At 42.0% G+C, this 13395-nt stretch overlaps 1 protein-coding gene across 1 annotated transcript in view; it reads right to left on the bottom strand.

Moving 5' to 3' along the window:
- The window catches only part of PIGL (phosphatidylinositol glycan anchor biosynthesis class L), a 91996-nt gene that overhangs the window by 11277 nt on the left and 67324 nt on the right, over positions 1 to 13395 (bottom strand). Inside the window, 3 exon segments of the mRNA XM_079131719.1 lie at positions 1602 to 1633; positions 4597 to 4664; positions 13145 to 13235. Coding sequence (XP_078987845.1) covers positions 1602 to 1633; positions 4597 to 4664; positions 13145 to 13235 — 191 coding nt within the window.

Raw genomic sequence — 13395 nt, 5'->3', positions numbered from 1 at the left:
GGGAAGGCCTAGAGTTTCCAGGTATCTTCACAGCACCAAAGCTACTCTTTGCCATTTATTCTTGCAGAGAGGAAGAGTAAAAGGGCCACAGGAGACCTGGCAGGCCACTCTCTCCCTCACTCAGTGCTTTAGAATGAAAGAGGTGGGCTGCTAGAGGTCAGAATCTGGCTACCTTGAGGCCAAGGGAAAAAGGAATTTCTGTACTTAGGGGACCTAGAGACCTGTTTTTAACTCTTATTGTTCAAGAACTGACCCAGAACTGACTGCTCAAGAACTTGAGAAAGCCCCTTAACTGCTTTGAATCTCAGTCTTCCTCCCTCCCTCCCTCCCTTCCCAGCCTGCCCTTGATCTCCTGGTCAAGATTTTTCAGCCTTAGGCTCTCAAGTAGCTGGTACTATGGTGCCATTGAACCTGGTTTGCTTTTTTTTTTGTGGGTACTGGGAATTGAACCCAGGGGTGCTCTATCACTGAGCTCCATGCCAGCTCTTTTTATTTTGTTTTGAAACCTAAGTTGATGAGGCTGGCCTTGAACTTGTGATCCTCTTGCCTTAGGCCTCCTGAGCCACTGGGATTACAGGCATGCACGACAATGCCCAGCCTCACTGATTCAATCTTCATATTCTCCTGTGAGGCAGGACAGACCAGAAACTGGCTCAGAGGTTAAAGCAGGAGTATCATGCCGAAATGATCAATAGGGTCAAATACCTTCCTGTGGGTTAGGAAGAGTTTCTATTTCAAGCAGTTTAGTCCATCAGGCACATGTCAGGCACTTATATCTTGGTTTATTAATTGGTGGCTGTAATGTGAGTTTGGATAGACAGACTGCAGAATACCAGAAGTGGAAAAGACCTACCCTATGAGAAAACTAGACAGGTGTGGGGACAAGCATGGTCTTTCTGTATATCCAGAATCAACCCTGTTAACAGAGTACTTGCCAACAGATACACCTGACAGATTTGAAAGTGTGCCTCTGCTCGGCTGAGGGCAGCCTCTGTGTACAATCATCTCTCAACTTGAGGGAAATTTATTCTAGGACCCCTGCAGATACCAAAATCCATGATGCTCAAGTCTCTCATAGAAAATGACAGAGTAGCTGGTGGCATACAACTGTAATCGCAGTGACTTGGGAGGCTGAGGCAGGAGGATCACAAGTTCAAAGCCAGTCTCAGCAACTCAGCAAAGCCCTAAGCAACTTAGTGAGACCCGGTCTCAAAATACAAAATAAAAAGGGCTGGGGATGTGGCTCAGTGGCTAAGTGCCCCGAGGTTCAATCCCTGCTACCAAAAAAAAAAAAAAAAAAAAAAAAGAAGGAAAATGACAAAGTATTTACATAAAATCTGTATACTTTAAAACATCTCACTTTATAATACCTAGTACAGTGTAAATGCTACGTAAATAGTTGTTATACTGTATTGTTTATGTATTCAGTACAGACACCATCCCTTCAACCCCAAGTAATTTTGATATGTGGTTGTTGAATACACAGATAGGGAACTTGAAGAATTTGCGTATATAGAGGGCTGACCGTATTTGCAAATTCCCTCTGTAAGTCTCTTGGAGGGACAGCTTCTAGAGGCTTCTGCAATAGGGACAGGTCTTACCTTTAGGGAACTTCCCTTCTGAGTGCAGGGCCCTGGAAGAGGGAAGGGCAAGGGTGAGAGAGGTGAGAACTGCCTACTCCTTTGTGCTAACATGAGGGGACTTCTGAGGGAGGCTGGCAGGGCCCATGGTTCCCTCACATAGGTTCCCAGGTGGTTTCTTTTGCATAAATCATCAAATTTCTGGGATTCCATACCTCTGGCTACAGTTGAAAGGACCAGAGTGGGTGCTTCACCCAACTAATCCAGAAGCAGGTCTATGGCTTATGAAACAACCCTGTCAAGCTTTGCCTGACATGAAGGTGACTACCTTGGATTCTTCAAAATTTTTCTCTTGTAACTGTGACCTGAGTATGGTAGGATAATATTTTAAAGTACTCACATTAAATATTTAAAATATTCATTCATATTTCTTTTTTTATATTTCTTAGTTATAGATGGACACAATACCTTTATTTTATTTATTTATTTATATGTGGTGCTGAGGATTGAATCCAGTGCCTCATACATGCTAGGCTAACACTCTAACACTGAGCCACAACTCCAGCCCCTCATTGACATTTCTTTCCTGATATTTCCTTTCTCTTTTCTGACCTCCCTCACCCTCAATACCACCCCCACCTTCTGACAGTGAAGGCCATTCTGTTCCCACTGCTTTGACAGGAGAGATGAGATGAACCAACAGCAGTAATTTCTGAACTGCTTTACTGTTTTGTTGTTTTGAAAGCTGGGGGCAAAGGAAGGAGTGGGTAACATTCTGACTCAACACACAGACACACTTATTCCTATGTGACTTGGGAGCAGGGGCTAAAGTAGAGAAATTGAGAGACAGTTGAAAAGTCTGGAACTGACTCCCTGGCACAACCCTGAGCAGTAGAAAAACCTGAAAAAGGTTCCTGGGATCCTGAGAGGGAGATGATTTGCCCTGCATTCTGGACAGAGCCCTGGAATATCCAAGGGAAGGTGTGAGACTGAAGTGCCCACAACCTGCAAATTACGCTTGCAGCTCTTATAGCCATAGAATACTCTTACTGCAGGGCTGAAGAGGAAGCCCTGGGTATAGGGACAACAAGGGGCCTCAGGTGGGAGGAAAGCCAGAAAGAGACTGAGAGGTAGCCAGAAAGGTCAGAGAGAAAGGAAGAGCAGCCAGTGCCAGGCAAGTCAAAGTGGCATTTTGATGAGAGCCAAATGCCACAGAAAGGCCATGACAGGTGAGCCTAAAATGGACCTGGTGAATTTAGCAGGCAAGAGGTGTCTATGGAGAAAACAGTTTTAAAAGATGCTTGGTGTGTCCACAAATTGTTTTATCTGAAGCTCAGTAACCTCCATTAGTGCAGGGAGAGGACCAGAAGTGTTGAGAACCTGCAGTGCTCCAGCCACTTGAGGAAAATGGTCCCGGGAAGTTCTGTCAGCAGAAAGTTGTCCTCTGGGTTCTCTGTCTAGAATGAAGCCTTTCCTGCTTTCTCCACTTCAGTGGTGACTGTACCAGGATTAAAACCAGTCAAGTCAACCTCAAGTGCTCTGTCAACCCTGACTGCTAAGGTACTCCTGATTTGTTTGCTGGAGACCTAATCTGATCCTTTCTCTGGTACAATGTGTATACTTGGTGAAAAGTCACAAGGCTGAGTGTGCAACTGGAGTGAGGTAGAGACATTATTCCAATTCTCCAAGCGGCTTGCATGCATACTAGTCTTGGACGCCCAAGGTCTCAGGGTAACCACGTCGTGAGAAAAACCACTCCTGGACTGCCTCTATGTATCTTAAAAAAAATTGCATCTCTGGCTGTAAGTAGGGGATGTGTCTTTCCTGAGTTTGAATGGATCTAATGCAATGAACAATACATCTTTATAGCTGTGGTCTCTGGCTGGGCCAGGAAGTGAACAGTCTTTATAGGAGGGAGAGCAGTCTGATCTTTCCTCATTCCTTAGAATCTCTTGATTCCAAGAGATCAGGGAGAGCAGTCTGAAAGAGTATCTGGATAAAATTTCTGGCATCTTCCATTCAGTGATGTATGATTTAAGGAAAGGCTTAAAGGTCCTAACGTGGATTTGCTTTCACAGGTTTCTGGGGGAAGACAGAGTGGAGAACCAGAATTCCCGGATTCTGGTTCTGTCTCTGCCATTGTTGAGCCTTGTAGCACTGGGCTTACCCCTTCATTGCCTTGGTCAAGTGAAGCAGCTGGACATAATGACTGTTAGGTCATTTCCAAGTTCAAATAGTTCACTGTTCCAGACTGAGAATGTTGAACATACATAGAAGAAGGTTATAAAACAACTCTGATTTCCAGTTGTCCCTTTCCTTCCTCAGTATATAAGACAAGACCACCACACTGCCTGGGTCCTAGCAGAAGCACTTTACCAGGACAAGGAAACATGGTCTGTGTTTGTATGATCCTAAGTCACTTAATATCTCTGAGGTTCCATTTTAGTTTTACAGGCTAAACAAAGATAAATATCAGTAAAATAGGGTAGCTTTGAAGAACAAATGAGATTTAATATCATATATGGATATCCTCCTTTTACAAAGAAAGCCTGGAGATAATATACAAAAATCTATAACAAAAGACAAAAGAAGTGAGAGTAAGGGGAGGAAGAAGATGAAGCTGGGGGGCATCTGACCCACAGGACTCATGATTTAAGGAAAGGCTTGAAGTCCTGTCCATGGTGGTACAGAGGTTTGCAAAAATTGGCCCTGAAGTTTCCTTTGGTTGAAGTAAAGAGAGAAATAAAATCAATTGCCCCATAGGTGGTATCCAGGGAATTTTTAAAAATTCACTTGTTTAGGAGGTGAGCATTCCTACTAAGACTTATTAGAGATTTCTCATAGAGGGGACATGGTGAGATGTTAGTGAGCAAACATAACCAGTGATGACTGTATAATTCAATAGTATATTTCCCAGAACTCAGATAACCAGGGTAAAGTGCTTCAAGCCAACTGTGATCCCTAAGCAAATGGACAAACCTTGTCCTACCCACCTCCATCACCCAGTGAATCATACCTCACGCCTGTGTACAGAGCAATGTGATTGCTGTGACCACTGACTCCCCCTGCCATCAAAGGCACCACCTGTAGAGACAGACGGGTTTTCACTCAAGACTGTCAGAATGCTTCTTTTACTGCCTCAGCTTCCAAGTAGCTATTGCCATTCCCTTGGGAAGTAAAGGAGAGGGAAGAACCCTGACATTTTTCAAATTCTGAAAATAGCCAAACTGTCTTCTGAGCATATCAATGGTGTGTAACTTCTGGTTTGGCTGATCATACCATACTATTTTTGTGAGTTTTACTGTTTACTTTGCTCCTGGCCAGTGCAGCAGAGTAGAATTCAGTCATGACAGAAACTTGGGTTTGGAATATTTTTGTTGCTTATCTGCTTAGCCATTTATTAGCATATTAGGTTTTTCTGGCTGGCTGTTGTATGACCTTTGTTCAGGTAGATGTTGTCTGATTTATTTGGGCTCTTTTCCTTGTGCTATACAGCAGGTAAAAAAGTTTCAGGAAGGCCAATGTCCACCATGCCCTGGGGTTGGGTTCATGGGAAAAGCTTATCTATTCATATACTATCTCTGTTTCCATTTTCAGAGATATGTCAACATCTGTTTATTATCTGCAAGTTCAGTCTAGGTTCCCACATTTCAATTTAGCACAGATGGATTAAAAAAAAAAACAAAGGATATTTTTATAATGATAATCCAAAGAGTAATCTGAATGATAAAAGAAATATAGAAAACAGGACAAAGACACAGAATGGTTGGTTAGGAGGTGATGGAAAGAGGCAGGCTCTTCACAAGGAAAGGTGACCACAAATGGATGAGGGGACTTGGAACAGGAATTAGAATAGGTTGGGAAGGGATTCACTGTTCGTCCTTTTTTTTTTAGAACTGGATTGAATCTAGGGGTGCTTTATCAGACCTTTTAAAAATTTTTTTTTTTAATTTGGAGACAGGGTCTTGCTAATTGCCCAGGCTTGACCTTGAATTTGTAATCCTCCTGCTTCAGCTTCCTAAATTGCTGGGATTATAAGAGGCGTGTCATTGCACCTGGAGTTCTTTCTATTTTAATTATAAAACATGTTGACTGGCTGTCCTGAGATTCAGGATCCATTCTTTGAGAACATCATGAAGAGTCAGTATCAATTCAGGTGAATACAGAGTAATCTCTAATACCAGAGAGAAGGATTCTGCCATGGGAACAACCCTCTTCATTAAAACTGTAAAGTTCTCTGATAGAGCCCCTCTTTCCTTCCCTTTGTCTCAGGCCCTTATTGCAAAGTGTCCCTGGAATCAAGTACTCTACATAGGAAGGGTTTACCTGGGGTGGGGCAATCAAAAATGAACATTACTATTAGAAGTATGTACTTCCATCTCTCCCAAATGCCAGCCTAACCCCTGAATTGTCACTGTAAAATCTTAACCTTTTAGTGTAAAGCTCAGATCCCAGTTAAAGGACAAGTTATCTTTAGAATGGTTATCGGTTTCTGATGACTTGGTGTGAATGAGTGCTCTGGAGTAAGATTTCTTGCAATACTGAATAATTATCCCTCATATATGTCCTAATCCCTGGAGCCTTGTCAATGTTAACTCATGTGGCAAAAGGGACTTTGCAGATGTGATTAAGTTAAGGATTCTGCAATGGGGGCGGTGACCCTAGATTTGTTGGTGGGCCCAAATATAGTATCAATGGTCCTTAAAGGAGGACATAGGAGGATCAAAGTCAGAGGAGAAGGCCATGTGATAAGAGAAGCAGAAATTGGCACGATTTGCTATGGAGGACAAGATCATAAGCTAACACCTTAATTTTAGCTCAGTGAAACTGACTTTGGGAATTCTGATCTCCAGAATGGTAAAAAATAAAAACAAAACAACACCACCAAAAAATATTACTGTTGTTCTAAAGCCACTAAATTTGTGTTTATATGTTACAATGGACACAGGAAGCTTACATATCTTGGAGGGATGATTTGGAAAATGGCTATATTGTTTACATGTTGGTCTAAGATTGGTTATCTTCCTGCCCACACCAAAGAATTTGACACCCTCCACTGCATCCTTACCCTAAAGTTAGGAGGAACTGAACCCGGTGCCTTGCTCATGCTGGGCACATGCTCCACCACTGAACTACGCACCCAGTACAATGCCCATTTCTATTCACTTCCAAGGTACAGCCTTCCTCTTCAACAATCTATGGTTCTAAATACTCCTTCACTTGATCTATTTCTGAAGTCATATGTATGAATACAAAGGCATATTTGTTGCAATTTGTCCATTTTGCAATCTGATTGTCCCACCTGGGCTTAATCCTTTTAAACTACAGGTCCACCCATCTTACAAACAACTCCTGGCCTTTTGAAGACTCTGCCAGTAGGAATAATGATAACTAATGTGTTATCTTTAGCAGAACTTTCTCCCACTTATTATCCCATTTGGTTTCCAAAATGATCCCATGATATTGGAACTGCCTTAAAAAATAATCTATTAAAACAAAAAGGTTAAATTGCCAGTTCTGATCCTGATTTTTCCATGCAACCCAACCAGGGGAGACTCTAGTTATCTCTGACACTGGTTACGCACGGTGCCTTGGGCAAGTCACAGAACTATATTAACAGAAGTTATTTCATCTTGGGATGTCTTGGCTTCCTCATGTATGAAATAGGGAAAGTAACACCTGCCCTGCTTACCTTGATGGGTTGAGGTGAAGATGAAATATAACCACATGAAAGTCTTTAAAAAATGTATAGCAATCAGTGTTAGAGGTCTTGACTCTAAGTCTGTTACCATCAGATAGAACTAGATCATTATCAAAAGGAATGCTGGGGGGCTGTGGTTGTAGCTCAGTGGTAGAGTGCTTGCCTGGCATGTGTGAGGTACTGGGTTCAATCCTCAGTACAACATAAAAATAAAAATAAAGATATTAAAAAAAAGAAGGAATGCTAGGCTGGACATGGTGGTATATGCCTGTAATCCAAGTGACTTGGAGTGGGGGGCAGTGCTAAAGAGGATGGCAAGCTAGAGACCAGTCTGGGCAACCCAGTGAGACCCTGACTCAAAATAAAAAATAAAAAGAGTTGAAGGTATAGCTCAGTGGTAGAGTGCTTGCCTTGCATGTGTGAATACCTGGGTTCAATAGTCAATGGGGAGCCAGATGTGGTAGCACGCACCTATAATCCCAGCAGTTCAAGAGGCTGATGCAGGAAGAATATGAGTTCAAAGCCAGCCTCAGCACTTAGCAAGGCCCTAAGCAACTTAGCAAGACCCTGTCTCTAAATAAAATATTAGAGACCCTGTCTCTAAAAAAAATTAATATAATTTTTATTAGATAAAAAAGGGTTGGAGATGTGGCTCAGTGGTTAAGCGTCCCTGGGTTCAATCCCCGGTATCCCAAAAAAAAGTCAATGGGGAGAGGATGATGGGTGTGGAGAGGCATGAATACTGGAGAGCATTCGATTGGCTAGGGGATTTGGGGCCATGTGGAATTCAGCACAATTACTTTTATTTTTTGGTGCTGGAGATCAAACCCAAGACCTCATGCATGTTAAGCACATGCTCTACTACTGAGCTTTTTCCCCAGACCTCACTACTTTTAAATTTTCTAAGGCATTTGTTTCTTCTTCATCCTATATCATTTTATATTCTCCCTCCTTCTTTCTTTTAATTTTTAATTTTTTTAGTTGTAGATGGACACAATGCCTTTATTTTGTTTATTTTTATGTGGTGCTGAGGATCAGACCCAGTGCTTCACATGTGTGAGGCAAGCACTCTACCACTGAGCCACAACCCCAGCCCTCACTCCTCCTTTCTGTTGTAAGTAGGGCTGAGCTGATTGTATCCAGGTCCCTGAACTTTTGTAGATTTGTACATGACAATAATGGCATTTGTAGTTCTTTACAGAACACCATCCAGAAATTTTGGATCAAAGGAAATCTTACTCAAACCCCCCAAATAAAAAAGACAACAGTGAGACATCTTAAGTTTTTTTCTTCCTCCTCCTTTTTTTTTTTTTTTTTTTTTTTTTTCCTTGTGGTGCTGGGAATTAAATCCAGGGCCTCATACATGCTAGGTGACCAGCACTCTACAGCTGAGTGAATACTCACAGCCCTAGGGCACTCTGGTTTCTAAGACACTGGTTCTTACCTGGGGATGGTTTTACTCATGGACATTTAGCAATGTCTGCAGACATTTTTATTGTGACAACTGAGGAGGGGGTTTGCTACTGGTATCTAGTGGGTAGAGGCCAGGGATATACCCAAACATCTACAATGCACAGGGCAGTCCCCACAATAAAAAACTATCCAGTCCCAAATGTCAATAATGCCACAGTTGAGACACCCTGCTCTAAGGGGCAGGGCGTAGGTAGATTTGGTTTGCTGCTGTAATCCCAGTTCTCAACACAGTGAATATCCCATAGCAGACATTTAACAGATATGTATTGAATTAAGGGCTAAAGGAGAGGTTAGGGTCCAATATCTAGCCTGCCTGACACTTAGAAAGGACATGATGAACCTCCTGAGCTGCTTTCTGTGGAGGGCAGCTTTATACTTTCAAGAGCCCTATCTACAAAGAGTCACTCTTTGTGGTTCTCATGATATTCCTTAGTGAGTAGAGTAGATAGCTCGCAAGCATATGATAGACAGGGGGCCAGATGGAACCAATTCCTGCCATCAAACATGGAGATGGATGCAGAGTCAGCTTTGCTTCAGACAAGGGTGTTTATGATCTTATTCTGGCATGGTCCAGGTGACAGACTCTTCCTGTGGCCCAGCACTGTGCTCTCCACTTCTATGTTTCTTTTTTTTTTTTTTTTTCTTGATCTCAGTTTTAATAAATTTCACCTCCAGAAATTTTCACCTTTCTTTCTTTCTTTCTTTTTTTTTATTGTAAACAAATGGGATACATGTTGTTTCTATGTTTCTTTACTGGTGCTTCATGTCTATCACTGTGCAGTTAGTATGTCCAGTTTGAATAGGGCTCTGAGGGACTCCCAAGATTTATGCACTCAGTCAGGTACAGGACACTGCCCCTGAGAGACTTATTGCCTGCCTAGTACTAACCCCTTGGCCCTGGTCCTACAGGGACTGTGGGATTATGTGAAAGAGCACATAACTCTGACCCTGGGAGCTGAACACAAACTCATACTTAGCTCTACTACAGCTGGTTATGGCTACACTGGCTGTTTTAGGATGATCCTATACATCTACTGTGGCAATAAGTTGAGGCCAAGAAAGCATTCTCAACTTAAATTTTCTTATTAACAGCAGAGGGTATTGCAAATAATTTATTAATAAAGAGCTGTTTTAAAGTGCTTTCTTTGTTGATGCAATAAAATTAATTGAAGATTCTCTTGACAATAAAGGCCCTCTTACTGAATGAATGTGAATAGCTTAGCACACATTCAGGAAAGACCTCCAGGCAGTGAGGGGGGAGTTCTATGAGGAGCTCTCTCTTGGGATTTGTGCCAGTTCTTGGAGATTTAAAGATCTCAGGTGTGGTCCTGGCCTTCATGGATCTTACAGTCTAGTTTGCAAGACATAGTCCTCACCTGAAAGGATAAACAGCAACACATGCCCTATGTGCAGTGCACACTGAAAATACTGTGAGAATCCCAAAGAGGGCTGAAGAAGTCAGGGAAGGCTTCTTGGAGAATGGGGTCTTGAAGTAGGCCTGGATCAGAAATCACTTTTCTGGGACTCAAATATAGGAAACTTAAAAAAAAAAAAAAAAATTTATGTATATTTTTCTTTGTTGATGGACCTTTATTTTATTCATGTATTTATATGTGGTGCTAAGAATCAAACCCAGTGCCTCACATATCTAGGTAAGCGCTCCACCAGTGAGCCACAACCCCAGCCCAGGAAACTTTTCTGAAAGCCAGCAAGGCATGCCAAGCTGTCTGTGCTTTCAAGATCCTCCCACCCTCAAATACTTAAGACCCAGTTTAGCTGCAATACGTTCTGAAAAAGAAACTTAGCCCTTCAGCAAGGACCAACTCTAATCACCAGTGTCCTGGATTAAAGTAACGGCCAGATCAAGGAGGACCTTGAATTCCAAGTTGAACAAGATGAGAGTATATCCTAAAAGTAGGAGTGATTGGGGGAGATCAATACCTCTTATACACTGAGGTAGCAGAGGGGGGAGGTAGTATTTGGGAACTGGTCTGGGGAAGCCACTACCATGGGAAAAATGTGTTTGCCAAGGATGAAGAGCCAGTCTGAAGATTAGCTCTGTCTACATATCTAGGCTATGGAGCCCTAGGAAGTTTGGACTATGAAGGCTGGGGAACTGTGCATTAGGGGAAGAAGGCCAGTCTCTCACAGCATGACTGGGTATGTGACTCCTAAATGCAAGCATCTAATCCTGCTTCTTTCATGCTTAGACCCTCTAGGAAGGAAGAGTGGGGATGTATAGGCCTGAAAAAAATCATAAAATCCATTTTTTCCATTAAGGAAAAGAATTAGATGGAGTGGAAGAACAAGATGGCAGGGTCAGGGCCCTTGAGGCCTACTTATATCTTAGCCTTAATGTGACTCAGAGTGAGCCAGTGAAACGGACATTTTGTCTACGTATACTGTTTCAGTTATCTTTTTGGTATACTGTTTCAGTTATCTTTTTGGTATTAGAAAACAGTTTGGTCTAGTACATGCCTATAATTCCAGCAACTTGGGAAGGTGAGGCAGGGAAGGCCAGCCTCAGCAAAATAGCAAGACCCTCAGTAACTTAGCAAGATCCTGTCTCAAAATAAAAAAATGAAAAGGACTGGGGATGTAGCTCAGTGGTAAAGTGTCCTGGGTTCAATCCCCAATGTGAAAAAACAAAAGAAAACAAAACAAAAACAATCTAGCTGGGCATCCAGCTATTTTGAGGGCTGAGGCAGGACGATGGCAAGTAGAGACCAGCTCAGCAACTTAGTGAGACCTTGTCTCAGAATGAAAAATAAAAAGGGCTGACTGACAATGTAATTCAGTGGTAAAGGCCCCTGGGTTCAATTCCCCAGGACTTGCAAAAAATAAAAACAAAAGCAAAAATCCAGTCTGATTAGTATATTAGTGAAATCCTTGTTTAAGAAAGGTCTAATAAATTCATCATGATGATGATGAATTTACAATGATGAATTCATCATTGATAAAAGCCTAATATGTTTCTCTTACCAGCAGGACTTGCTATTTATCTCTTCATTCATTCATTGTACCGGGCATTGAACCTAGGAGTGCTTTACCACTGAGCTATATCTCCAGCACTTTTTATTTGTTATTTTGAGACAGGTTCTCACTATGCTGTTGAGGGTCTCAAGTTTTGAAGCTTGGCCTTGAATTTGCAATCCTCCTGCTTTAGTCTCCCAAATCAATGGCATTACAGGCCTGTGTTACCATACCCAGCAAGGATCTTTTGAAGATGATTAAGCAAAACTTAAATCAAATGAGAAGGACTTTAAATGGTGGAATTTTAGATATTAACCCATGAAAGATTATTATTGTTATTATTATTAGTAGTAGTAGTAGTAGGAGGAGGAGGAGGAGGAGGAGCAGTAGTAGTAGTTTTTGAAATGTAGACAACAAGCCTCCTTGGCAGCTTTAAAACTGACCATAGCCTAAATCCAGATCTGCTAATCCTAGCAGAGTTGAGATAGGTGTTGCCAGACTCATCCACTTTTGCAAGTACATGTGGATCTCTACTTTTATCTAATTCTGAAATTTTCCTCTTAAGTGGATATATATTTATTCTCATGATTTTTAGCAGTGAGAAACAGACTTAAAATTCTAGCATCAGGGCTGGGAGAGTAGCTCAGTGACAGAGCATGTGTTTAGCATGTACAAGGTCCTGGGTGTGATACCCAGCTCCCAAACAAAAAAACAAATTAAAAACAAAAACAAAATATTCTGCCAGTTTCACATTCTTATAATCCCAACAACTTGGGAAGTTAAATCAGGAGGATTGTAAGTTCAAGGCCAGCCTCCACAACCTCAGCGAGACCCTGTCTTGAAATAAATAATTAGAAAAAGGTCTGGGGATACAGTTCAGTGGTAGAGCACCCAGGGTTCAATCCCCAGTACTACAAAAATACAAACAAAAAAATCCTATCATCACCACTTGCCTACACTGGGCAAGCTGTCTGGCCTCTGAAAACCTCCATTTCCTCAATGTCAAATGGAATTATGACATTTGCCTTAGAAGTGAAAATGATACTTTAAATGTGAAACTGCTTGGTACAAGGTGAAATTCTGTATCATTGAGAGTCACAGTGCACGCTGCTGGGGATCTGAGCTTTCAGGAGGTGGGACAGAGGTGGAGGAGGGAGGACATCATTTGGAAAAAAACCTCTGCCTCTATCAGAACATTGATAACTCAGTTACTTGGTTTCATAAAAGATCTAAAAGAATTAAAAGGTGTGTTTGTTCCTCGAAGGTTTAGAAGAGAGCACTGAAGTTTTGATCTCTTTATGGAGTGGCCTTGGAGCAAAACTGGAAGTGGGAGGGTAATCGCATGACAAGTTGCAGAAACCAACTGTTAAGATAGGACAGGGATCCCAGGATTTTCTCTAGGGATGTAAACCCTTACCAGGTTGATGTCATTGACCTCTACATGATGGAGGAGAATGTTGGCCACACACTCCGTGTTCCACTGCACTCCTGGGTCATCTGGGAAATCACTGCAAGTGAGAAGCACAATTTGAACATTCTATTCAGGAGCAAACTTCTCCCTAAGATCCGGTAGATATGTGCCTGGTTTTGTGATAGGAATTACATTGGGAGTTGGGGGGGGGGGGGTCTCCACCTTTGAGTTCTCAGATTTCAGCTAAAGAGATTAAG

The sequence above is a fragment of the Sciurus vulgaris genome (assembly GCF_902686455.1).
Source record: "Sciurus vulgaris genome assembly, chromosome: 3".
NCBI lineage: Eukaryota > Metazoa > Chordata > Mammalia > Rodentia > Sciuridae > Sciurus > Sciurus vulgaris.
Note: the sequence above shows the minus strand (reverse complement) of the source record. Positions and strands in the feature narration are given on the sequence as shown.